The following is a 27,997-nucleotide window of genomic DNA, read 5'->3' on the forward strand; positions in this document are numbered from 1 at the left end:
GGTATGTTTGGCATCCCAGGAAGACCCCTTGTGTCACTTCATTCGACACAACGTTGAGTGACAGACAGAAGGGGAACAATCACTTTTTACTCTTCTTAGTGACATCCAGCCCTTATGACAACATTTCGGACCGTAATAAACATAAACAATATGATACAGGTCTCTCAGAGGGCTGACAGCTCATTCACTGTTCGTTTACCTTGTCATTCATGTTTAATTATAGATCTGTTGTATATTTAAACCACCTCAGCTGCAAGTTTAAAGTAAATCACTACCTGAGATTTAAATAAGAGTTTGAAGTGTTGGAGCAACAGGAATAAAATTAATTCAGACTTACAGTGAAATTTAATTCAGGGTCAAATCTATAGTTAAAATGTAACCCTGATTATTTTTAAACAATGTTTAAAGATTGGTGCAACAAAATTATCAGATAATCCTTGATTTAATCTAAATTTTAAATTAATCCTTGTTGGTGCATCCCACCCCCAGTCTGCCCTATCCATAAAACAAAATATTTTTCCTATTCTCAGTCAATTTCCTTATTAATCATGATTCCTTATTAATCCCATGAATCACTTCCTTTATAATGGTTCAAACTACTTTCATTGTAAAACAAAGGAGAACAGTGCCATCTGCTGAATTTCAAGAAGGACAACAGTTGAACTCAGATTAATGTATTTCAAGAATATTTGTTCACAAAATGTTTTTAAAGATTTTTCATCTTTTATTAAGATTGGCCACTGGTTTCCATTTGTTGAGCAAAATCTTACAAACTTAGAATCCAAATCCAGTGTAAAGCCGTTTAACACAAAATAAACAACAGACAGTTTCCAACTGAGCCAAACACATATGATTTTTTTTTCCCTTGAGGCAAGAAATTTAAAGCAACAAATTTTAAAATGCAAGCATATTTAAGCTTTAAACATTTTTCCAAGCCTAACATGCTAAAAACTGAAGTGCCAAAAAAATAAATTCTATAATAAGGCTTTGCTCAAACAATAATTTCACGAGGGAAACTTCTGGACAACCAACACAATTCAAACCATGATGAGAGAAATGAGGGAAATTAGCAGGTGCAAATGAACCCTACAGTACGATATCGGAAACAACAACATTTCAATAAATCCCCCAAAATTGTTGAATAGAACGATAGAATATATAACATATGACAGTATTTATAACACTCCATTCTGTTTGCTCTTAACCATACAAATCCAGATACAAGGGATTTACAATCACAGTGCTCATGTTTGTTCAAATCCACAGTAAATAAAACATGAATACTTTCATTAATAACTGTAAAGAACATCATTCATCTTTAATTACAAATACATTAATAAAGCTTTTGATTAGGACCCAAATTATAACTGCTATAATCAAAATAATGACAACGTACCAGTCATATTTGACATTTCATAAGGTCAGTTCACTGAACTCTGAACCTGGAAGTGCAATTATCATATTAACACAAGATAAATCGAGAGTGACCACAGATTCTCACTCTCTATGGTGAGAACTAACCATCAATTTATGGAGTTAAAACAATATTAAAATGTTCGTCATAAGGACACATTAGATCCACAAATATTAACCTCATCAACATACAGCAAAAAGGTATTCATGTCTACATATATATTTAACGCAGAACTCAAAAACAAAAAAGCTCTGTAACACACACACACCCCATTTATCATAAAGCAAGATGTAACGTGCTTCCTATGAAACAATAAAACTGAAATATTTTCAGCTTCTTCAGAATGTGCACAGCAAAACTCCAAATTAAGAAGTCATTTTATAAATGCTAACTTAAACTTTGACAATAAAGAAACCTATATGCAAGCCTACACAAACTTTAGTACATAATATACACACTCAACTCTAATTAGATTATCCAAAATACACCTTGTGCAAAAGATGAAAATTATATGGAAAAAAGGCAATAACATTTACACAATACTTGATACACGCATGGCAAACTATGCAAATAATTAAAAACGTTACCTCCAAACATATAAACACATAAATAAAAGACAAGTAAACAATCGATTGTCTGCACATTTTGCAAATACCAGTATATATCTGCTTTAATACCGAAAAGGGGGGATCTGATGACAGTTCTCCTGAATTTGTGCTACAGTTCTCCTGTAGCACAAATTCAGCTTTCAATTAATATAAACTAGGCAACTATATCTTTTGGCAATGCATATTTAAGAGATACTGAGATTTTGGTCTGTAGCCAATGACATTAAGTAAAAGGGATCAAATGCATCCTGATATTTCAACAACAACCAGAATTGCCCTGAGCAAGCTAGAACTTTGAATAGTGCAAATATTGCAAGAGGCCAGAGCCATACACATACAGAGCTGGGCCCCAAAGTGAACCGAGAGAAGACACAGCATCAAACTTTCCAAAGAAGCAATTAATTCTTAAGTTATGAAATGAAATAGGAAACCATATGCTGAGTTAATAGTTTCTTTTCATGAAAGAAAACGCATCTACTTGACATTAACACACAAACATGTTTGTTTATATAAGACAGTATCCTTTATAAATGTTTGCAGGCAGATATTTGGTAAGCTGGAGAGTACTCAGGAAAACTCCCTATACGATCCCCTGAAAAGGAATATTTTTACATGGCCCTTTACGTCAAAGTAAATGTGCCCTTCTGTATTGACCCTGACCTAACTTTGTACATTTATGGCTCTGGCTGTTGTCATGGTAACATCACTTACACCTGCATGTGCCCAGTGACATCACCTGAGTAGTGAGAGGCACGAGAGAGGAGCTGCCTTCTCAAACTACAACCAGTTCTGAAGTGTGTTGAGGTTCTTCTCCATCCATCGCATGTTTAGCTTAATGGTCTCAATGGCCTCCTGCACGATCCTCATCTGTGAACCTCTGTCCCCCAAAGAACTGAAGTAGTTCTGTACCTGAAAAAAAAAATATATATATATTTATTAATAAAGTACAAATCAAATTAATGGAAACTTTACAAAGCAGAAATATAAGTATGTCTTCTTTTGGATGAACAGACCTCCACAAGATGTGTTTTTGTGGAAAACTGACTGGTTGTAGACATGATGATACTTTGAATAGCAAAGGATCCAACAGGAAACCTTTCGTGAAAATTAAGAAGAATGTTAAATATGCAATTGAGTGCTTTTACACATACAACACAATGAAAATATGTGAATGGTTTACATGCAAATAAAGTGACAGCGATAATATATATATATATATCTATATATATATATATATATATATATCTGTGTGTTTACATCATATTTTGAAATTATTAGGGTTTTCCCTCTGTTCACACATGCACACACTGTAAAAGCTGACAGAAGAATAATCAAAAGAGTTCACATCTAAAGTTAAAACCAGGTCAAGTTAATACCCTCAAGCCACCCCAGTTTTTTCTTCTGCAGAACACAATTGAAGATTTTTAGAAGAATATTTCATCTCTGTAGGTCCTCAAATTGCAAGAATAGTGACCAAAATGTCCAAAAAGTACATGAAGGCAACATAAAAGTAATCCATATGATTCCAGAGGTTAAATCCATGTCTTCAGAAGTAATATGATAGGTGTGGGTGATAAACAGATCAATATTTAAGTCCTTTTTTTACTATAAATCATCACCTTTGACCAGCAGGTGGCGGCAAAAGCACAAAGAATGCAAAAAAACAGGACTTAAATCTTTATCCGTTTCCCACCCACACCTATTATATCGATTCAGAAGACATGGATTTAACCACTGAAATAGAATTGATTACTTTTATGCCTCCTTTATGTAATTTTTGGATGTTCTGAGTTCTAGACACCATTCACTTGCATTGTATGGACCTACAGAGCTGAAATGTTCTTCTGATGTCACTTACTTTTGATTGATTTTATCCCAGTTCTCCTTTACAAAATCCCAAGCGTAGAGGGACCCAGCAAGGCTCTTGCTAATTGTGTTAATCACAAATGGAAACTCCTGTGTTTGAATCATACTTCCGTCAAGACTTTTTAGTAGAATCCTAAAAGGGAAAACCAAATTAAATATTAAAGCGTGTAGAAAATTCTGAATGGATTAAGGCAAGATAATTTTTCCTTTAACAAATATATGGTCCTTACAATATAATTTTTTTTACATCCTGAGTACTGGCCAAAGCCTCCAGAGTCTTGCGCTTCTCTGTGTCACAGATGGAGTTTTTATATGAGTCCAAAAGTGTGGTCCATCCATCTTCTGTTTGGGCAGCAACTTTAAAGACTGTGATCATGAGGTCACTGGGAATCCTGAAACAACATGGCATGCACACCAATTATACACACATAAATCACAACAATTAAACACATGATGCAAAAACAAATCACATCAAAAGGGATGTAATGAATGCAAACAAATCAGGTGTGTACACATTAATACAGTATACACATTTCAAATATAGGTGGCTCAACACATTTGAGATGCGTTTTAATAAATTTTCTAACACATCATTTCACTCCGTTCAATCTAGCCATGATTTGAAAATACACTGTTAAGTCAGATGCACACTTATTATGACAATAACATTAACCTGCAGGAAAAACACGGTGTAAGCACTTTCTCAGCATCATTGCTTAAACTTACTGATTAGTCTTGTTGGAAGCCAACCACCGATCAAATATATGTTTGGCCTGTATTGTGCAGTTGTGTCTGTCGAAGGAACATGCCATCTCCAACAGAGCAGATCTAAGTGTCATCTTAGACACAGAGCTTTCCTGTTTCCATGATTGACTGTCCATCAAACTGCCAAAATGGTCAAAAATGTAACTCTGAAAAACAAACCACAAAACATGCAAAAAAGAAAAATTAAAACACTTAAATAATTTTTCATAAGAAAAAACAAACAAACAATTCAAATGAAAAACACCATTTGACTGCAACTGCCACACAAGATATACAGTAGCGAAATGCAACACCAACCTTCATTCTATAGACCAAGTTCAACTCTGATCTTTTGTCAAGCAATCTGTAGATCTGAGCAAGCTGGAACAGAGCTTCAGTGAGAGGAGCAGTCTCTGTCTCATTTCTGATGTACTCCATTAGATTTAAGACCTGTCTGAAGGGCACCTTGCCCAATCTGGAAAAAAGATCAATCATAATTATGAGTGTCCTTAAAGGCAATTGGTAACATTCAGAAATCTTATTTTCCACTTATTTATGGAGGCCTATGGGGAGATGACATTTAACATGAATAAATATCAAGTTTATAAGGTAAAATATGACTGTATAAGGGAAAGTATGCTTACAGGTTTGAAACAACATAAGGGTGAGTTAATGATGACTACATTTTCATTTTTCGTGAGCTATCACTTTTAAGGTTTTTAACATTTTTAATCGCATTTGTGCCTTCACTAGTACATTTAATGGTCCTGCAGCGTGACAACTAGATTTTTTAAAGTAAAAATATTCGTAAAGTAGTCTCTTAAATCACATGTGGTCACAAAAGCTGCATAGCGCAACTTTCCAAAAGCATAACATTCTGACTAATCCTGAATTTATTTCAAAAGTTTAAAAAAATAAATCATATGATGCTACAGTACATTATGCTGCATGCTGGTTTTGATAAGCATTAAATATTATGGATATCACTGTAAGATATTCTCTAAATTTACTAAAATCACAGTTCCAAAATACTGTATAATCAACTTTCCTATGAATTTCCATGATAAGCTAAAAGGGTCATGAAATGTTCCCTGATCATTTGACATAAGAGGCCATTGTACAATAAAAACATGTTGTAAGTTTCAGACTCACTGTAAAAGACTCATTCTCGACTTCCTCCACATTGTGATGTCACACTGTGGTAGACATTTGCATCTGACCACCTCCACAACAACACATATATGACTACTTTATCTTATCACTTCTGTTGCTCAATGCTAATGGGCAGGGCTGTGAGATGGTAAGTAGAGAGCAGGTCAGTCAAGAGCAGAGAGCCAATTATAACAGTGGGTGTTTACTGTCATGTCTTAGAGAAGCAGCACAAAAACCGAGCGTTTCTGACAGAGGGTCAGAAAGAGGGTGGAAAATAATAATGTTTTACAAATATATGACAGTTTTTTTGTGTAAAAAACTTTAATGTATTTTCAAAAATAATTCCAAACATACTGTACTCACAAATAGCAATGTTTAGCTGATGCAATATTTTAGAGCAGAGCATAACAAGAAAGTATTTCATCCATGACTTTTATAAATTTTCTATTAATTTTCTAGGCTGTAAAAAAAAAAAAAAAAAATCACAAAACTTGATGTTTTCAGGCTTTCCATGACAGGAAACCTATGCAATCACCTTGTTTAAAGGAATTGTTCACCCAAAAATGAAAATTTTATGAGGGTGGAACGCAAACTGTCTCTCACATGACATATGCATGCAAGTCTCCTCTGCATAGATATTCATATGTAGATCCCTTATTGGCAGCTGTTTCTATGGTACTGTTTCCACAAAAAGGCAGTTTATGCATTGGTCTGAGCTAGGGATGTGCACAAGTAGTTGAATATTCGTTCTGCAATAATTATTCGAATAGCAAAAATACTATTTTAATACATTTGTTGAGCAAACGGTTCTGTCACTCAGTAAGTTCAGAAGTACACCAGAAAAGAGGGTTATTTTGAGAATGTTGCTTACTGTGAGAAAGCTGGAAAACCGGATAAACGGTGTACACTTTACTCTCGTATATATGCAGTATTTCAGAAAGCAGCATCCCCGTAGCAACGTAATCCCAGCTGACGCTTCTATAAACAACAAACATGGCATCCGAGAAAGACTATGCTAGCTGAGGTACGGGACACATTTAAACTGGTGTGTTTAAATGAGTATAGTTTACGGAGCATGTAGATATGCTTGTTTTTCTCAACAAAAACATGACACGAGATACAATATAAACATGATAACTATTATATGCCGAGTGTTATACTCGTCCTGTAAGTTAACTGCATCAGTGTACTTCATTAGCGGTTTCTTTTTTTTTTTTCGCTTTGCGTGAGCTTAAATGCTTTCACTCTATTCTTTTTTTGTTTTCAAGCATTGCTTTAAAAAAAAAAAAAAAAAACACAGGACATGATAAAAGTTTGTTTTGATTATAATTAGAAGCTTGCTTTTTTTAATGGTGATGCAATCTTTGACTAAAATAATTATTTTACAATGTCTCTCTCATTAATTACTTTCATTTAAATAATAGAATATTCAAATATTAGTTTTTTACGAGCTAAAATATTCTAATACAAATATTGATGAATGCCCATCTCTAGTCTGAGCGAGGAGCTAGTCTGAGGCATCTCCTCAATCATTCACTTGCATTCAAACCGATTCAAACATCTCTGACCGTTCCAAGATAGTACCACAGTAGACGTATCCAAACCAGCCGAATGAGGCATCTATTAATTATTATCTATAATTCTCTGTTGTAATCAGCACTGCGGTTCTGTTTTATTCATATTTCACACAGCAGTTTTCACGTGAAATTGCCAACACACTTGACCTCGACCCTCTTGAAATTTTTGTAAACATTTTTTTTTAATATTGATCTATTACTTACACACACCTTGCATTTCACTTCAGAAGACATTAATTAATCAACTGGAGTCATATGGATTACTTTTATGGAGCTTCAAAAAAAAAATCAGCACCCATTCACTTGCATTTTATGGACCTACATAGCTGAAATATTCTTCAAATTCTTTTTGTGTGTTTGGAAGAAGAAAGAAAGTCATACACATCTGGGAATGCATGTGGGTGAGTAAATTATGAGAATTTTCTGTTTTGGGTGAACTATTCCTTCAAGTCTTATCTAATAACTGTTAAGTTCCCTTGAAAAAAAAATCTACCTGGAGAGAGAAAAGATGTTATTGATGAGTGCTGCTCTGTCCTCACGGGGGAGAATATTCACATCCATGCTCAATGCCTCATTCAACGCCCTCCACCCCTCCTCGTCATAATGCACTATGTAGAAGCCCTCGCTCCTGTAGTTGAACTTCAGCCACTTCACTTGATCTGGGAGCTTTAATGTGGCTGTAAAAAATGTCAAGTGAGAAAATGATGAGCACATCATGAACATTGTAGCTTTTTCTGACTAAGAACCACAGCCGAGGTTCTCTACAGGTGCGGTACACTGTTTATAATTACAAAAATGCCAGTTTGTTTTATAGAAATCATGGTAATGAAGATCCATGCTTCCATATGCTTACTATGGTCTTGTTACAAATACCACTGTTAAAACGATATACATATATAAAAAAAAAAACAAAAAAAGAATAAATTAAACGTTTCAAAAAGGCAAATGTAAAATATATTAACAATATCACTTTTATTGTTAGTTTCTGTCTTTGCATTTTCATTTTATAGGCCCCAGAAATAGCCCTCCATCTGCTTGAATTCAAGAAACGCAAGGTTTGGTCTCACATGCGTAAGCCTGCTTAATTTATTAACAAAACTTTAAAATGATGCAATGCATCGAAGTTGCATTGAGCAAATGAAACAAATATTCAGTTTGTGTTTTTTTTTTTGGTACAAATTATGTCACATAATTGGGGGCGGCTGGGGTAAGGGAATTAAGTTGGGGGCGTTCATCAAAAAAAGGATGAGAACCACTGAAATACAGGAAGAGACTGACTGACTAATAGTTCAACAAGCAACACTTTTTGTTTTTGAAATGCTGTTTAGGGAGCAGAGTTAACTGAAACAGATTTATAATACCACCCACCCACACACACCCACACCCACACACACACACACACACATGTTGTGTTTCCATGTTTTATGGGGACTTTCCATAGACATAATGGTTTTTATACTGTACAAACTCTATATTCTATCCCCTAAACCTAACCCTACCCCTAAACCTAACCCACACAGAAAACTTTCTGCATTTTTACATTTTCAAAAAACATAATTTAGTATGATTTAGAAGCTGTTTTCCTCATGGGGACCGACAAAATGTCCCCACTAGGTCAAAAATTTCGGGTTTTACTATCCTTATGGGGACATTTGGTCCCCATAAAGTGATAAATACATCACACACACACACACACACACACACACACACACACACACACACACACACACACACACACACACACACACACACACACTTCTTTGCAAACTGCTGTGATGCATGCTTGGAATTAGCGATTTCAGATAGCTTTGATAATTTTTGTGAGCATGCGCATTGGATTGTTGCCGGTCAGTGGGTGTGCTGTCTGAGACCATCATTGATCAAACATTTGTATCACACAATACACAGGGCTAACAACCGCATGTTTTGCTAAACTGTGGTGCTGATTCCGCACATTGACTTTACTATATACAATAATCAAAATCTGAAGCCAGTTTTCACATAGCTGGTTTCCCATGTGATATAAGTGACAATTTTCACCTGTTTTGTCCTTGAGATGGTATACTTGCTTGCAGGAGCTGAGAGCACCACAGCTGTCATTTACATACGTCAGGGGAATATGCCACAAACTGCTATAGGGAAAACATTGGTAAAGTTGGTTCAACATTACTAGAGGCTAACTTCACAAAAATGTTGCTTTTACTATAGACCGATCTAAAACTTTGACTCCGATCAATAAAGCAAAGCTTGTCTGACCCTCTGACACCTTAAAAAGAAAAAGTGCATTCCATCCCATGAGAGGTGAGCTGATTTGTAGTAGAGTTAGCCTTTAAAGAGAAATTCCAAGTACATAATTTAGTACAAAGAGGCTAAAGAACATTATGAAGCAACTGCAGACAGATCTAATCTCATCCTGGCACATTACGGGACATTTGTAGATCAATGTTCAAAGTTGCTGTAAAAGTGCAATACCTGTGGCTGGTGCTTTCGGCATTCAGATGGAAATGTTCTTGGGTCAGTGTCACTTCTGTGCCGTTTCTCCTCACTGTGACCAGAGGGAAGCCCTTCTGTACAGTCCAAGTATTCATCATCTGCGTTACATTGAAGGGTTGTTTACTCACCTATGTAAAACAAGTGCAGATGTCAGCACAACTTTACAATTACATGCATAGGACAAGCATTTGATTTTTATTGTTTAATGCTGAAATGCAATCATGCATGGCCAGTGCAGTGTTTTTGTAATATTCATTAGCCCTGACCTGGGAAAGACTGTTCCATAAGTCTTCACTTTCTGTGTTTCTGAATGTATACTTCTGCAAATATTCAATCACTCCTTTTCGAAACTCTTCATCTGTGAGTGTTGCATTGAGCATAAGAAGTATTGAGGCCCCCTTGCATGAGAAGACAGAAAACATGTTAATATGCACACAAGTTCGAAAAATAACTTACGATCAAGCAGAAATAGTAACTTTGTGCAATTTTCAATAGCGGGTTAGGTGAAGCCTGACAGGTCATTTATGCTATACCTTCTCATAGGACACAGAGTCAAACATCTCTTCAACCTGCTCTGGACTGCTTACTACAGTAGACACTGGGTGAGACGAGTTCAATGCGTCCTTGGCCAGTGCTCTGAAACGAACGCTTAAGAATTCAGTGTCCTAGAAATGAAAGAGGCAAAAGAAAAGTTTAATAAAACATTAAAACCTAAAAGTATGGATTGAAACAAAAGGAAAACAAAATTCATTTAGACTAAAACTTACTATGTCAAGGTCAGGGAACACAGTTTCAATTGATCTATACTGCATGTAGGTTGCAAATCCTTCATTCAGCCAAAGATCATTCCACCATCTCATAGTGACCAGATTTCCAAACCACTATAAAGAAAAATTAACAGTATAGAATAGGACATATTACAGGAACAGGAAATGGCTTTCAAAATCATGCTTGGATTTTGAGTCTTATAAATCATTTGTAGTACATCCGTCAACGATGACTTGCAACACTATTGGTTTAGCCCCAAACTCTATACGGTTCATAATTGGTAAGACAGAGAGCCAACCATCCTAACTTGTGTGAGTGAACCGCTGTTGATGATGTACTGTAATGTGCTTGTCTTCGAATATTCTGGGTTCAGTAGAAGTTAAGCTCAATTGACAGCATTTGTGGCATAATATTGATTCTTGAACAATAACTTGTTCATTTTATATCGTGATTAACGTAAGGCACTTACAATTGAAGTGAACGGGGCCAGTACATAAACATTAAAATATGCACGGTTTTAAAAGTATAGCCACAAGACGTAAACATTATAAATATTAACATGATTTAAGCATGCTACAATCTCTTTTATTGGTAAAATTGTTTATATGATGTGATATTGGAAATAGCTTGCACTGAAAAGTTGAATAAGTGATTTGATCAAACTAAAATCATGTTAACACTTATAATGTTTACATCTTGTGGTTTACTTTTGAAACATTGTGTATTTAATGTTTATGAACTGGCCCAATTCACTTTTATTGTAAGGGCCTTCGCTTCCCAAGATTTTTGCTCTTTATTACTTTTTAAACAAATGAGGGACGAGTTGAAAATGAGCTTAACTTGTACTGAACCCAGAATATTCCTTTAACAGTGAAACTAGTGTCTTCTCCCACATGGTAAACAGCTGTGGAACTACTCACGTGTATGACACAAACATACTCCATGTTCATACCAAAATAATACAATGTGAAAAAAGGAGAGAGAATTCAGGTTTGTCTTCAATATACTCAGCTGGGTTAAAAGATAACAATGTGCAATACAACTAGGCAGGCACAGAATCTCTGTTTCACATCCAGTGTGATGTAAACTGTTTGAATGTGACTATTATTACACTGTCATGGGAACGTTACTTTTTTTAGAAACTTAATTACCTGGTGGGCAAGTTCATGAGCAATGACAGAGGTCACCAGTTGCTTGTCTATAGGGGAGGAATGATTCCCTACTAGCAGAGTTGTCTCACGGAATGTAATTAGTCCCCAGTTCTCCATGGCTCCAGCAAGGAAGTCAGGAACGGCCACTAAATCTATTGATTATGCAAGGACACTTGATCAAGACAGCTGACAGAAATAAACTCTTAAAACATTAAGTTTGTTATTTGTAAACATCATTAAAGTGTACTTCTCATTATCCCAGTAATCTAATAATCCCTGTTTGAAGTTCGAGTTTCTGTAAGGGAAGGCCATCTCACCCAACTTGCTTAGCGGGTAGTCAATTTCAAAGAACGTGTTGTAGAACTCCAACAATTTGCCAGCTGTTTCCAGAGCATAATACACTTGGTCCCTCTTGTCTGGAATGGCATACACAGACACCTGCACAACGTTTGAAAATACAAATTAACTATACCAGCATGTGCTACACTTTTCAATATATAAATAAATGTTTTTTGAAAGTATACATACCATGGTTTTAGAGACATTCTTACTGACACCGCTGAATTCAGCCACAATAAATGCAACCAGGTAAGTGCTCATATTAACACTTTTCTCAAACTCGTCTTCTTGAAGCCCATTGTTTAAATTTGAGGTTGTGGCCTAGAAAATAATAAAAATATATCAATAATAAGATTACATAACATACATATTATAATTTGAGATAAACTTGCATAATAGTATAATAAAAAAAAAAAAAAAAAACACTTGTAAATATATAAAATTGTACATGACAATTTAAAGGTGCCTTCAGTCATTTCTTATTTATGTTGTGCTGAAAAACATGGCAGTCACCTTGGAATTCCACTGACACCTAGGGGCATGGATGCATCATCATTCAAATGCAATCGTTTCTAAAGCCATCATATCAATTCACTAAATTACAGTCAACCTTGATTAATTTAATCCATGAGTGAAAGTGTCCAATAACAGGGTGGTTAGTAGTGTTTGGCTGGTCATGTGATCCTAACATGGCCATCTCAATGAGGGGACCCTCTCCGTGTAAAATAAAACAGCATTTATAAGGTTACTGATATGACTGGAGCCTTCAGCTCATGTGAGTGCTCATTATACATAAGTTTCAAAAACACTATTTGCTTCTTCAGTAGTAAAACCTTTTGTAGGTGAAGAAAAAATTACTGAGTGCATCTTTAACCAAATTGCAATAAACAGATTTTATGTATTAGACCCCATTTCCACCTGGTATTAAGATGCATTTTTGGTGATCCGATCACATGCCGTCAGCACTAAATAAAGGTCTAAATACAGGTTTTGATTGTTATACAAAAACACATACAAATGTGGTCAAAAACGCATTTGACCACATCACATTTGATGTGTAAATGCTAATCCGTCCTGAATGCGTCCCGGCAGCATAGAAGCGCCACCTGTCAATCAACCGCTGCGCTAAAAGAAAAGTTTAAGCTTTGTCGATTATGAGCGGTTTAAACAGGAAACAATCATGCGATTGGAAAACGTTAAAAAGCAGATACAAACACAAACACGAGAACTTCACAGATCTTCTTCAGTGTGTCTGAAATCAACATTTAGGGACACTTATGTGATCAAAGATCAAAATCTGCAGCTCAGGTCAATACTGGCAATCCACTAAAATAATGGACAATTCTGCGTTTGTGCTTAGATTAAATTTCAGCTGCATCTGGGAGAAATAGTTTATTATCATGCAGGAACACACTGACATAGTGATTGATGTATGTTGTCATGAAACAGAGTCCCTTCCCTCCAAATCCGATCCCAAGTGGTCACAAGAGACCAGTGACCAGGTGTAAACAGTGATGTGTCTCACCTGACCAGATGTGATCGGATCTTAACCCCGAAACGGGGTCTTAGCCTCTTAAATTAAAGGACAAAGAAGAAAAAAATTTAAATTGGCATAACTACCTTAGGCATGTTTGAAAGGCTGATGTACTTGGGTTCTCTTGTTATCTTGATTAGAAAAGTAGATTTAAAAGCTGGCTCATCAAAACAAGGAAAAGCCTTTCGGGCTGCCAGGGGTTCAAACTGAGTAGCAGCCAAAACTCTGGAAGAAAGTTGGAGTGAATTACAGAAAGTGTATGAGAAGACTAAAGACAGAGAAGAAACTGTCAATTAGAACAATGGAGCTGTAGATTTAATGCAAAACTGTCCTAAATATCTAGAAAGTTACACAAAGGTTAATTGGGCCGCAATTACCTCTTTGTACCAGTTGTATCGACATAGGAGCTGTTGTAGAAGCCATCATAGCTGCTGGAGAAGTTTGCTGTGTAGTCAATCTTTAGAACATACTGTCCCTTTTTCAGATCCTCTGGAAATTTGATGGCAATCTGCTGCCATGGTTTGTACTCCAAAATCTTGACCTCCTTACTTTCAAAAGTGGCCTTGATTATTTTCATATCAGAGCTGTGCAGGACTACCTTCTTTGTTTCCTGCAAGACTTGCACAATTATCAACACCTTTCCTTGGAAGGACATGGATGTCAGGTTAGGATTAATTGAAATATTGTAATGCACAGGGTGTACACTAACTGGTAATCTCAACTCTGTCCATGGGAAAAGTTCTCCACTTGTGGAAATGGGATAGACAGTGTCAATTGTCGAGTTGGCCTTCTTACAGCCATCTCGGGTGAAAGTGCAACCTGGCAGGAAGTAGATGACCATGATCAAGGAGGCCACCAGCACAAAGATAAGAACACTTACAACTATTGATTTAGCAGAAGGCATTGAGCACAATCCGGAAGGTTTTTGGCGGGTGTAGGATGAGGTAGCACTACGCTGGCTGGAACTGCGGTTCATGAAGGACATTCCAAGAAGCCGAGTAGATGACTCATAGTCTTCCTCATCTTCGTCCAGGTCATTTTCTCCCAGGCCTCGGACTAACAGTCGTGAGCTCCGTGGTTCATAGACCACGTCGTCTGATTCTATGGGATAGGATGGGGACTCCTTTGCCAAATCCACCACATCTGGCTCTTCCTCAAACATGCTGTTCTCAATCATGTTCCTGGGCAGTGAAGCTCTTTCTGTAGGTTACAGTGGCAACAGACAAAATGTGAATGAAAGCGCTGTTGTTGGAAGTGGCTTCTTGTTGAGAAGCAGCATAACGATGTCATGTAGGTTTACTGCAATCGTTTCTGAACTATTTTGTAGTCTGTTAAAATAAGCTTTCAGTGTAAAGTCAACATATGAAAGTGAAACTTAAGATGTAGGACAAGCAACTTGTCATGCACCTTGAAGAAGTGTTGAAGACTTTGAGAAGGTTTCAGTAAATCCTTCAACTCTACATTACCACACGCTGTGAACAATAAACTACATAACATACTTTATCCTTAGTAAAATGTTTGTTAAACTACTGTGACTGTCTGCATAAGATTTGTCAATACCCTGATAGAAAATACACTGACACCGCATTCTTCCTCCTTCAACAGAGAATTTGATTGACTGAATAGAATGAAAAATCATGGCGCAATGTCTGAGCAAACACAGTGATCAAATTATCCTGTTTAACACAGAGCTCGAACCACAAATACCCTACCTACAGACCTTGTGGTCAATCTCAGGCTTGTGGCACAAATACTTATTTTTTTATTGATTTTTATTTTTGTAATAAGTACCCTGAAATTTGACAATTCAAATATGTGATTTAATATTAGAGTAACTCTTTCATTTAGCACTGTGCACAGATTGTGAATTTTGCAGTCATAAACACATCACACATAGATAAAAGAAGCCTTTTCATAAAATATTATGATTTTTTTATTGTTACATAATTTTAATGACAATTAAATACTGATTGGTTTTTTAAACATTGAAAGTGAACAAATAAACATTAATTGAACATTAAAACTGTGTTTGTGTTTTGATCTAATTCTTAAATTATTATTATTTATATATTTATTAGAAACAGATATAAATACAATACCTTTTCTTAAAAGAAAACCAATGTGTCCCATTTTAAACATTTTATTGGAATTTCCATTAGTTCATTATTTAATGGTGATATGCATTAGATTCTCATTATTGCATGTTTTTTTAATCAATATAATTTAAAGCAGTGCAACATATAATATCATGGTGTTTTTGAATTACAACAATGAGAATGTGGGAGTGTGTTTAATCAATTGTCATGAAAGTGAAGTCACAATGTAAATAGATTAGATATACTTACTTGATCTTGTGAATGAAATTGTTGTTACAGCAGCATAGTCAACAAAGATTAGGCTAATGTTCCTAAAAAATAGCCTTCATTTTCATATATATATTATATATATATATATATAAACAGCACCATCATTATTTGAAAAAGTAATTCTTGATCAAATCTAGACAGGCCCCATTTCCAGCAGCCATCACTCCAACACCTTATCGTAATCCTTTTTATTGTCATTGTAACCTGTACAACGAAATTTAAAAAGTGCCAAACAGTTGGTGCATCAATAAAATCAATATCAATATAAAAATACACACACACACACACACACCACCATTCATTCTGTCATAGTTATTGCACAATCTAACTATATAGTATTGTTTTATGAATGTTTTTTTATGGCATTAAGGGTGGTTATTGCTGTTGGATAAAAACTGTTTTTAAGTCTGTTTGTTCTTGATTTGATTGTCCTGTATCGTCTGCCTGATGGCAACAGTTCAAACAAGAAGTGACCGGGATGGAAAGTGTCTTTAATAATGCTCTGGGCTTTTTTGGCACAGCGAGCACTGTGAAGGTCAACCATTGTAGGGAGGGGGCAACCGACTATCTTCTGGGCCATGTTAATGACCCGTTGGAGAGCCTTTTCTGGGCTACTGTGCAGCTACTAAACCACACACATAGGCAGTATGTTAAGATAGATTCTATGGAACACCTGTAAAAGGATAACAGCAGTTTCTGGGTGATGTCGTTTCTCCTGAGGACCCTCAGGAAGTGCAAACGTTGTTGGGCCTTTTTAGCACCTTCACACTGTTTACGCTCCATGTCAGACCCTCCTCAATGTACACACCCAGAAAACAGAAGTCCGACACCTGCTCCACCCGATCCCGCCGATGATGAGTGGTGTGATGTCAGTCTTTTCCCTCCTGTAATCAATCACCAGCTCCTTGGTCTTTACAGTATTAAGGAGAAGGTTATTCTCCCTACACCACACCGACAAATGTTTAACCTCCTCTCTGTAAGCTGATTCGGTCAGCTCCAGTGATGAGCCCCACCACTGTAGTGTCGTCCGCAAACTTCACTATGATGTTATTGTGGTGGGTGGAGGTACAGTCGTGCGTGTATAGAGTGTACAGCAGGGGGCTCAATACACAGCCCTGTGGGGAGCCGGTGCTGAGACTAAGGGCCGTAGATGTATGATGGCCAACTCTCACCCTCTGGGTGCGACATGTGAGAAAGCTTTTAATCCACATACAGGTGGGGTATGGAATGCCTAGATCCATCAGTTTGTTCATCAATTTTTGAGGAAGGATGGTGTTAAACGCAGAGCTATAGTCCACAAAGAGCATCCGTACATGTGTTTGTATCTTTGAGTAATCATGATAAATTGATAATTTGGTTCTAGAATATCACTTGCCATTATATCAAACACAGCTGAAAGCTATTTGGTTCATTAAATTAAGATTAACGTTGTCGTTGTGTTTGTTTTTGAGTTGCCACAGTGTGCAATAGACTGGCATGTCTTAAGGTCAATAAAGTTCTTGACAGGTTTTATGAGGCTCACCCTGTTATCAGCCAAACTTTCACTCAAAAGTAAAAAATAACAAGCAATTGAAGTTTTCCTTCTACATTCATTGGCTGTTAGTTAGATGGCTCAAATTTGTGAACCAAACAATGAAGACAGAAATTCAGTCACATATTAACAGATCTGATGACTACAATTAGTACATGAACTAAAATTGCTGACAGACTGAAGAGCATCACGTGAAAGCCAGTCATCAAAATAACACACTAATGATTATATTTCCTCCTATTACCTCCACCATAAACATTAATACTATATCGTATCTATTATCATTTTATCATTCTTCAGCAGAGGTGATGTCATGACCTTACACTTCTGCTGTAGTCCACTATAATGAACAATGCACTGTTCCTGTTTATGCTAATGATACGTCTTTCAGCTAGCAGGGAGTTTGCATGCATGTTGTCGCTGAACTGACGCTGTATCCATTGTTATAGAATCATTGCCATAATAAAAGACGTTATCACACTACGGGAGTAGTACTTTATGAGACTGGATTGAATTATTCTCATAAAGCGATGTGGCTAGTAAGTAGCCTGTTAACGATAACTTTCGACAGTGGCAGTGCACAGAATTTCGCGTGCAAATAAAGAATATATATCTTACCGCTTTCAAAAGACTCCATGATTAGATGTCAACAATTCACTCTGAAGTAGTAAAACAAAATAAAAATTAAAGATTCCCCCAGAAGCTGAAAAGAGGTTTAGTCGAAGAGACACACATTCGCTAAACGCTGGATCACATAATCAGATCAACTGGTGCTTGTTTAGCTTTGTTAGCAAGCTTTACTGCTCTCTCACTTATTTCACCGAATTAAAATCATCGATCCGCACAGCAATTACCGAGAGGGGTTTATTGAGCCATTGCAGCACACTGGCTATGGCACATATCGGTATAACAGAGGACACAAGCTGAAAGTGACATTCGCTGCTGTGCGACAAGCGACTTGAGCTTTACTTCCTTCTGCTGCACTCCTAGAAATTACACACTGTACAGACACCGAACACGTTGGCCTATTGATCTTCTATAGACAACTTCAGATATATTCAAACTTAGAACTGAAGGAGAATGGAAAATGCACAAGAACAAATATTTGGTAAAAAAGAAAGAAAAAGAAACCAAGCTAAACAAGTACTAAAAAGAGACAAACAATTCAAACCAATTAATCATATATAAAGACAACATCAGATATATTCACACATATAGAGAGAATATAAAGAGGATGAAAAAGTCTATGAATGGAAAAAGCAGAAGAGCAGTGTGTGTGTGTGTGTGTGTGTGTGTGAAAGTTTTTTGTTAGGTTTAGGGAAGATAATCTATAGTTTGTTCAGTATAAAAATCATTATGTCTATGGAAGTCCTCATAATGATAGGTGTGTGTGTGTGTGTGTGTGTGTGTGTGTGTGTGTTTTAATAAATAGCTATTTTCACACATAAAAGTCAAAGAGGATGGAATGGTCTAAACTGCGAAAATTACTTAAGAAGCAAAATTAGATAAGATATTTTGCCTTGTTTTCAGAGAAATCTATACATATCTGAACATAACATATAATTTTCATAGCTATTTCTTTTTAAAACAAGCATTTGTTCTTGTGCATTAAAAACTATTTAAAAAAAATTAGTAATGAATACACACACACACACGCGCACACACGCACACACACATATATATATATATATATATATATATACATATATATATATATATATATATATATATATATAGATATATATATATATATATATATATATACTGAATATAAGCTATATATGTAATTCATACCAATTGCTCCATATTCCAGTTGATTTAAATGGTTTGCAGGTTCCATGCGCTGAGACAGAGTGTCATGCTCAAGAAAAGCGCAACACTGCCACTGTTCAGCAATTTGGACTATCACATGCAAACAATTTCACTGTCAGGGCCTATTTATCTGTAAAAACACACTACAATAGGCTGGTGTACTCTTAAGAGCCTACAGTGTGCAGCACATTTGGGAACCAAGAGAACAGTTAAAAAATAGCTGGGTCATTGTCCTCTAAGAACAGCAGTATACTGTTTACTATGGGGCCAGCTCTTCCCACTATCAGAAATACAGTGACAACCATTCCAATAAGAGATATACACATTATACTGTAATCCTAGACTGCCTGGAGCCATCTCTATCAGCCAGAAATGTAAATAAGTTATATGCAAATGTCCCATTTGCTGTTGGCAATGCGGTCCGCCACAAGCAGTTACCGTACTTTATCAAGGGAAAGATGTTTTATGAATCATGATTGCTGATTTTTTATTAATTTTTTATGTAGCTGGTAGGTTGTAAATAATTACACAGGATAAAAACTATTCTTTGAGGGTTGACGGCTGTTTGAAAAAAAAAATGGTATTGTATTTGAAATACATGAAACACTGTGTCGAGAAAAAAAATGAAAAAGAAATATGGTTCAACAAAATGATATATGGAAAATAAATACGGTTGATGTTCAAATCTTTAGCATACATCATCTTAATCCATGCTTATATCATTCGCAGGATTTTATATATTTAACACATGCTTAAACACACAGTATTGTACACATTTAACTTGGGCCGTGGGCAGCTGTGCGGAGCACATGTGCATGGAGCAGGTTATTGAGCAGAGTATCACAACGCTCAGCTTCGCTCACATGCTCTGCTTGGCTGTGGCATCTTGGTTAAAATGCACCTTTGACACTTTTTGATCCACCACTCCACATCATTATACTGTAGGCCTACATGCCAACCCAGAAGCATTGTTGCCTCAACAGGTTTATGCCCTGATGTCCCATACTGTCAGGAACACTTTCAAGGACCTGTTCTTTTAGACATAAAGAGCAAGGTAAGAGCAGCTGTTGACATTCGCCACGATGTTCATCATTCACAAAGCTATAAAGCAAGCAGCTCTCTAACACTTCCACTGCTTTATCGGTGACAGTACAGGCTTTGAAAGAACAGATCTCTCATGAGTGGTGGGCTTTTGCTTACATTCCCAAAAGGTTCTGAAAAAACTGAGAGTGGGACCTTTCACCAATACATCATCAACCACGTGAATCTCATGTTGCATGTTGTCTGTAAAACCGAGGTTTTCATCCTCGAGAGCAAAAACAGCAGAGTACTTAATCAACAAATCACTCAGCCCTCCCTGCTGTTCCGGAGTACCACCAATGTGTTGCTTGTTGAAAAACCCTTTGGAGCTGTCCTCCAATAACTGACTGTCTTTTGTGTTAACACTGATCTCTTCAATATTAGCAGAAATTCTCTGAAATCTCACCTCACACGGCTCAATGGACTTAACACTCGCTGGTGTAACCAGATATATTCTGTGGAGAGGTTCACAGCCTGTACAGGAAACATCTGTTTCTCTGAAGACAAAAGAGAGGGAACAACAATCATATCCCCAGGTAAGGGTGTATTCACTGGTTCTAATAGGAAGTCTTGTGAACCATCATTTAACATACTCTTTGCTCTCTTGACCATTACCGTTGTAATTGATGAAGCAGGTATGTGTACCATGTCTTTTCCAGCTACCCAGACTACGCTCGCTTCTCTAGACAGTGTTTCCCACAGGATTTTGTGAGACTGCGGTGGGTGGACCTTGGACCCTCTAGGGGGGTCCAAGGGCATGATCTCCCATACATTTTAAAGTTAAATGCATCAGTCTGGTGCACTTTGAGAGCAAAGTTAAGAGTCTAAATCTATGAAGATCTTTATGCTCTTGTAAACAATTTTGTGCTCTAGTAGTAATTTAATCATAAACACATTGGTTGTATAGATATGAATGGTGATGATACAGCAAAAAGTCACACCCACAAAGCATAAACGAGAAGGAGTTTAATGAAGTTCACAAATGGTCAAAACACAAAATTGACTAGAGCATATATTTGAGCCTGGCCTCGACATTAATCATGGTCATTCACTTGTCCGTGTAAAAAAGTTTCTTGTCTGGAGAGAAAAAGAGGACATTCAAGTAACATGTCAAATTTGATGTTGTATATTTTCCTAAAATTATGACCAATGCCCAACCTCATAGTGTACCTATGCAATAAACTCAATTCTCTGCAACAGAAATGTAAACTGCACTGGGTAGTAGGAGGATACTGTCATATGATAATTACTTTATGATACATTTGTAGTCAAATAAAGGGAATCCTCCATCTCCACCATTAACAGCAGGGGTGCTCATAGTTCTTTTGAATGAGATCTCCGTTTTCATCATGTCATTGCAGTAAGATCTACCATGTATAATAAAGGCTATCACAATACCAAAATTTCAGTAGTCTGTAGTGAAATTTGATGATTCTCAATGCCTGCTTCAAAACCACAACATAGAATAACACTTACAAATTTGTTAATAATGTAAGAATGGTTTCAAGTTCATAAGTAATTATTCAAGACTAGTAAACAGTCAGTAATAACATTAAAATAAAAACCGCAATGAATAGAAATAGAATTAAAATAAAAGAACAAAAAAATACAAATTAAGAAAAGTCAGTGCTTTTTTAATAGCTTTAAATGTTTTTAACAGCAATAGGCTAGTAAATATTCAGAATGAAATGCAACATAAAATTACTACTGAACTTCACTGTATGATTATAACATTAATCATTTTTAAAGTTACTTCAAGAGCATACTTCAAGTTATCCAGAATGTTTTCTCGTTTTCTTGTTTGATTATTATAATATCACACTAAACAGCAGCAGGTCTATTAGCCTTCATAATTACAAGTCTGACATTTTAATATAAACATAATTTATATGTTTACTTTCACTTTTGACATCACTCTCTATGCTTACATGAATACCTCACCAAGCCGGGCATTTTGGTGGAATTTTGAAATTAATTTGACCATTCAGTCGCATTAGCGCAAGCATTTTCGGAACACACACGCATGTTACGCACACACACATACGCCGCCTGTCAATCAAATATGTTGCAGCTATTACTTGATCGTTGCAAATTATAAAAGTGTGTGCTCTTGATTACTTTCAACAGCAGAATAAGAATATTAACTTTCTAATAAGTGACACAGGCCTAGGCTATCACAAACATAGCCTGTTCTTTTTTGTTATTGACGTTTCAATCAGTCTGCTTTTCTGGTCGGGCAAGTAAAATTCTCTTTCACTTGCCCTTTCAAAAATCCACGTGTCCAGGACAAGCAGACAGGCATTATTGTCTAGCCCTTTGAGCCATCAACGAAATTAAGCAAAGGTGTTACCAGTGTTGAACTTGCTCCTCAGATGCTGAAAATAGTTACGTTATCAGAGCCGCTGGTAATAACTTAACATTAGATAATTGATTCCAGTGCATGTGTGAGCATACAGCAGGGGCTGACTGACTAAGAGTGAGAGATTTAAAATATTTTCAGTTCATTATAAAAATGTGGCGAGCCTCCACATTCAAGGTAAATGTGAAACACTGCTAGACTTTTGGCACTCTGCATCTTCTGAAATGCCTCCCTCCAATCAGACTCCAACTCTCCACCTAGGGTAGTACCAAACTTAGCATGAACCAGTTGTCTATATCTGCTAATGATGTTCATGTCAATGAGAGCTGTTACAGTAGAAGAGTTTTGTGAGTCTCTGACTATTAGAAAGCCACACTCTAGTAGGGAAATATCCATGGTTTCAACCTCCAACTAGAGAAAACCTAGGTAAGGTATGTCTAAACCAGTGGTTCTCAACCCTGTTCCTGGAGGTCCAAAATGTGTATTGTTGGGGGGCCTCCAGGAACAGAGTTGAGAACCACTGGTCTAAACCGTTGGCAGCTGTAATCTTCAGCCAACCTGCTGTGGACAGCAAATCTTCATACTCCGCAGACAGGTGTTCTCTGAAGAAACTCAGAAATAGTACTGACTTGGCTTCCTGTATTAAGTAAACAAGAGCCCATTACTACACTAATCCCAATCCCTGGAACCATTGGCAGCTACGATAAGAAGGGAAGAAGACTTTTCAGGGGTGGTGGTGGGAGGTATGACGCATAAGCTTTTGCTTTACACAGATTTTATTTTGATATTTGTTTCTGACCCAACTACATCTATGCCTTGCCTCCACAGAATTATTAATTCCTTTTCTAAGTTTTCAAGATACAGAGTCAATTGGTCTAAATCTGAAGCTTTGGCTCTGACAGCGTACTGCCCAGTGTTGGCTTTCCAGCTGGGTGCCTTCCAGTTGACCAAACAGGGCATTAAGTGTTTGGGCATTTTATTTCCAGCAAATTTGTCTTATTTAGTTTGTTCATTTTGACACCTTAATTAAAAGGTTTGAGCAATGTGAACAGGTGGGCTTCATTACTTTTATCTATGATTGGGAAGATTAATGTTATTAAAATGAATTGTATTCCACAATGTAACTACTTGTTACAATCTCTCCCAGTACATGTCCCCCTCTCTTATTTCAAGCAATTTGATAGTATAGCAAATTCCTTCATATGGAATGATAAATGTCCCAGATTACATTTTAACAAGTAACATAGGCTGATTGACAAAGGTGGTGCATTTTATTATGCATTCGGTCTCAGACATTTGTCTCACTGGTCGCTTCCACCTGCAAGAGCCCCTCCCTGGTTTTGTATTGAAAAGGAAGTTCTTGCCCCTATTTTGCCATTAAAGCCTTTCTATTAGACTAACTGCTGTAGTTAAGTCACACCCCTTTATCCAGCATTTGCACAAAAGTATCCAGAGTGTTTAATTATGAAATGTATTTAAATGTTGTGTCGAGCATATGGCTAAACCCTTAATTACGTATTGAAAGGTCCCCTTTCTACTAGTCAGAGTGGATTGTGAGGGGGGTTACTTCACTCGGTGACCTATGAGAGTGGAAAGTTGAGATCTTTTGAAAATTTGGTTCAACACTTTGAGATTCCTAGATCTCAGTTCTTTAGGTATTAACAGCTGCCCAACCGCTTTGTAATATTTTTGGGTGTAGCTCACACCCCCCTTAAGCTGCAGATACTCTGGGAGCTGTGATTTCTGCTTTTGGAAAAGGTCATAAGGCATCAGTGTATTACTCCCTGTTAATTCAGAGACTGTGGGATGGAGATTTTGGCTTCTATTAAGAGAAGATGGGAGAAAGATTTCAACTTGGTATTGGAAGAGGAAGTCTGGGCTAACATTCTAAAAACTGTCAAGTTTGCATCTAGAGACACAAGGGTTTGCCTTATGCAATTCAAGATTTTACATAGATTCTATTAGACCCTGTCTAGATTATGTAGGCTTGGTCTTAAAAGACACATTTACATTTATGCATTTTGGCAGATGCTTTTATCCAAAGCGACTTATAGTGCACTTATTACAGGGACAATCCCCCCGGAGCATCCTGGAGTTAAGTGCCTTGCTCAAGGACACAATGGTGGTGGCTGTGGGGTTTGAACCAGTGACCTTCTGATTAACAGCCCTGTGTTTTAGCCACTACGCCACCACCACTCCAACACACCTACCCAAGACACACCTACCTGCTGGCGATGCCAATGTAACCGAGCAATGGCAACCGGTCACACTTAGTTCCAAACTCCGCAACCAGGGACTATTGCCCACTGAACTAATTTGAACCCTTTGCAGCAACACAAGTTCAACTGCCAGTAATGAGAACAGAGAAATGACCTTCAAGTACAAAATAGGTTTTATTAACACCCATCAATAACAAATAAATGACATTAAACAATCTGACTTTAATATTAATATTAAAATCTAAAATTTAGAATATTTATGCCATATGCAAAGCACTAGAGTCACAACCCATTCCTTAATTAATAAAGTAATACAGGGCAAACCAAGGCTGTGGGAAGAGATAGTAAAGCGTCACTGGACCACAGCCCACAATCATAAACAAACCACACATGCACTAATATCGAAGTCACAAATAGCTTTAGCGTGGTGCACACGGAAAGTCACTCTACACACTTATCTCAATATTCACGCAGTGAAGGAAACCTCATGCCACCATGCAGTGAAGAAAGGGGGAAGACCCAGATTACCCAAAGTAATTTGTCCCCTTTAATTCAGTGAATGTCATTTAAAGGTATTTTTAAAACATGATTTTATCCTATTTATTGTTAGTAAGCACATTTAAAATAACATTTTAAGTTGGGGCACAAGCTGAATAATCTGTTAAGAGCTAATGATTAATCATTGCAATAATCACTGAATAGTCTAATTATCTGTCTAATGATCGTTGGATTAGTCGATTGTCATAATAATCGTTAGTTGCAGCACTAATGGCAGCTAATGAAGCAAAAACAAAAATATTATCAAAGGCAAACCTTACAAAGTTTGTAGTGAATTGTACAGAAGGGAATTCTATAGTACAAGGGTGTAGTAGGTTTGGTTTGAAAGTTGCACATGCAGACAATTCCCGCTGGCCTAATTATTATTATTTTATATTACTACCTTTACCAGTGATCATTTTTGAATTCATCATTCAATAAAATAATTATTAATATTAATAACAATAAAAAAAAAAAAAAAAAAATCATGAATCTGTTAGTCTTGACTGGCAAGGCTACAATTCGACTTTACGCCTCAGACAAACGGTTAAACAGAAAATGGGAGCAGCACTCGATGATGGAGAGAAAACGTCCAGGTGTATGGAGCAGAGAGGGAAAGGACAAAAAAAAAAAAAAAAGAAAGCACTCCAAGAAGAAGCAGCAAAATGTTGCAAAATTACTGACCTGTTCAGAGCTTCAAGTGCAGGTCAGTTTCATTTGTAAATACTGTACTTTTTTCTTCGTTAACTTAGTATTGAACTGCTAGCAAATGTAAGCGGTAGCGCCCGTCTAACGTTACATTCGTGGAGAAATCAAAACAAATGAGTGCACACAGAAAACTCACAGAAGAAATGTACTGAGGTAAAAATTCTAATTGTTGTTTTTTTTATTTATAACATATGATTTAGTTTAACATAACAACTAAGGGAGCTGTTTTGCTGAATATTATCACGATTGAAAATGTTACATTGAATGTATTGTTCAATAAACAAGTAGCGTAGTTAATATTTAAGTTACTTACATTTTAGACACAAACCATATTAACTGTTTTTGTTCTATTTCACCGACTAAAATAGTTCCAAAGGAAAGCTACAGCAGTGTTTTGTTACTGAATGATTCAGCGTTTTGAACGAATCTTTTGTATGATTGACTCACTAATTAAGACGGTCACTTGCCGCCACCTATTGGTGGTTTAGTTTAATGTTTAAGTATTGCATTTTTTTTTATATTCAAACGTTTATTTAAAACATCAATCTCATAACATTATTTATTGCAGTTGTAATTGCAGTGCACATTTTATAATTTGATGGGTAATAGCCCTATAGTGTCTTATTATTATAACTGAATTTATTGATCAAATGTAAGAATTTGACATGAAAGATGATGCATACATTTAATAAGGTAATACAAATTGTTTTTATATACACTTATGAGAAGTAGAGAGGTAGAAACAGCTTTGGACTTCTAGAGTAAATGCTTGTATGTACATTATGTGCAGACCCATTTGATATTAGGACTGCTTTACTTCTAGGTTGGTTGTTTATGTTTTTATGTTATGGTCATACTGTGAAATAAATGTAATTTAGGGGGAAAAAAAACAAGGTTGTCCATGTTTCTAAATTTTATTTGGGTGCATAGGATGGCCTGGATGGGTGTAGGATTTCCCGGCCTGAAATTGTGTCCCAGTCCGGCCCTGGATCAGCTAGACTGTAAGGTGCGTCAGAAGTGCCTGACAAGACAGACACATCTATGGCAAGTGTTACAGGAAGCGTGGGGTGAAATGTCACATGAGTATCTGGACAAACTGACAGCTAGAATGTCAAGAATCTGCAAATCTGTCATTGCTGCACAGGGAGGATTTTTTGATGAGAACTCTTTGAAGTAGTTTAAGAAGTAATTACTTAAAGTAGTCAATTGTAATAGTAATTTTTCACATTATTAATTTCCTGACTATACATTGCGATCAGTTGAATGCCACTTTGGTGAATAAAACTAGCAATTGCTTTCCATAACAGCAAGTTCTGTACATTATTCCAAATTTATGGCTGCCAGTCAATATATATTAAATGTAATGTTTTCATGATTTGTTGGTGATTGGTTTTGATTGTTATGATGATTTTTGAATTGTGTATTGTATGCATTGTATGTGTATTGACTAGTTTAGTGTAATTTTGTATTGTGACATCAACCTGCCCATGTATAGCAAATGAAAATTAGATATTTTGGCTAAATCTGGCACATTTACATCAGTGAAATGAATACTGTATGTACTGACCCTGACAAATAAATAATAATAAAACAATTACGAGTGTATGTTATGGAATTGTTTGAAAAACAATTATGGTTCGACTTCTGTCAAAAAACTATATTAGTAAGGTCTCTACATACAGTACACACACACACACACACACACACACACACGAAAATGCAAAACATAGAAACTGTAA

At 36.4% G+C, this 27,997-nt stretch overlaps 1 protein-coding gene across 1 annotated transcript; it reads right to left on the reverse strand.

Annotated features, from left to right (window-relative positions):
• Positions 1-707: 707 nt before the first annotated feature.
• Positions 708-18,510, reverse strand: LOC127639095 (leucyl-cystinyl aminopeptidase-like). The gene is made up of 18 exons (XM_052120941.1): positions 18,162-18,510; positions 14,024-14,846; positions 13,733-13,871; positions 12,302-12,433; positions 12,091-12,211; positions 11,774-11,925; positions 10,622-10,735; positions 10,388-10,519; positions 10,121-10,252; positions 9,834-9,982; positions 9,402-9,493; positions 7,855-8,038; positions 4,951-5,107; positions 4,615-4,799; positions 4,119-4,280; positions 3,881-4,021; positions 3,036-3,117; positions 708-2,931 (listed from the first exon to the last, which is right to left on the reverse strand). The coding sequence occupies exons 1-18, from the start codon at positions 18,178-18,180 to the stop codon at positions 2,800-2,802; spliced, it is 3,048 nt and encodes a 1,015-aa protein (XP_051976901.1). The 5' UTR covers positions 18,181-18,510; the 3' UTR covers positions 708-2,799.
• Positions 18,511-27,997: the final 9,487 nt, after the last annotated feature.

Source organism: Xyrauchen texanus, chromosome 4 (genome assembly GCF_025860055.1).
Source record: "Xyrauchen texanus isolate HMW12.3.18 chromosome 4, RBS_HiC_50CHRs, whole genome shotgun sequence".
Lineage (NCBI taxonomy): Eukaryota > Metazoa > Chordata > Actinopteri > Cypriniformes > Catostomidae > Xyrauchen > Xyrauchen texanus.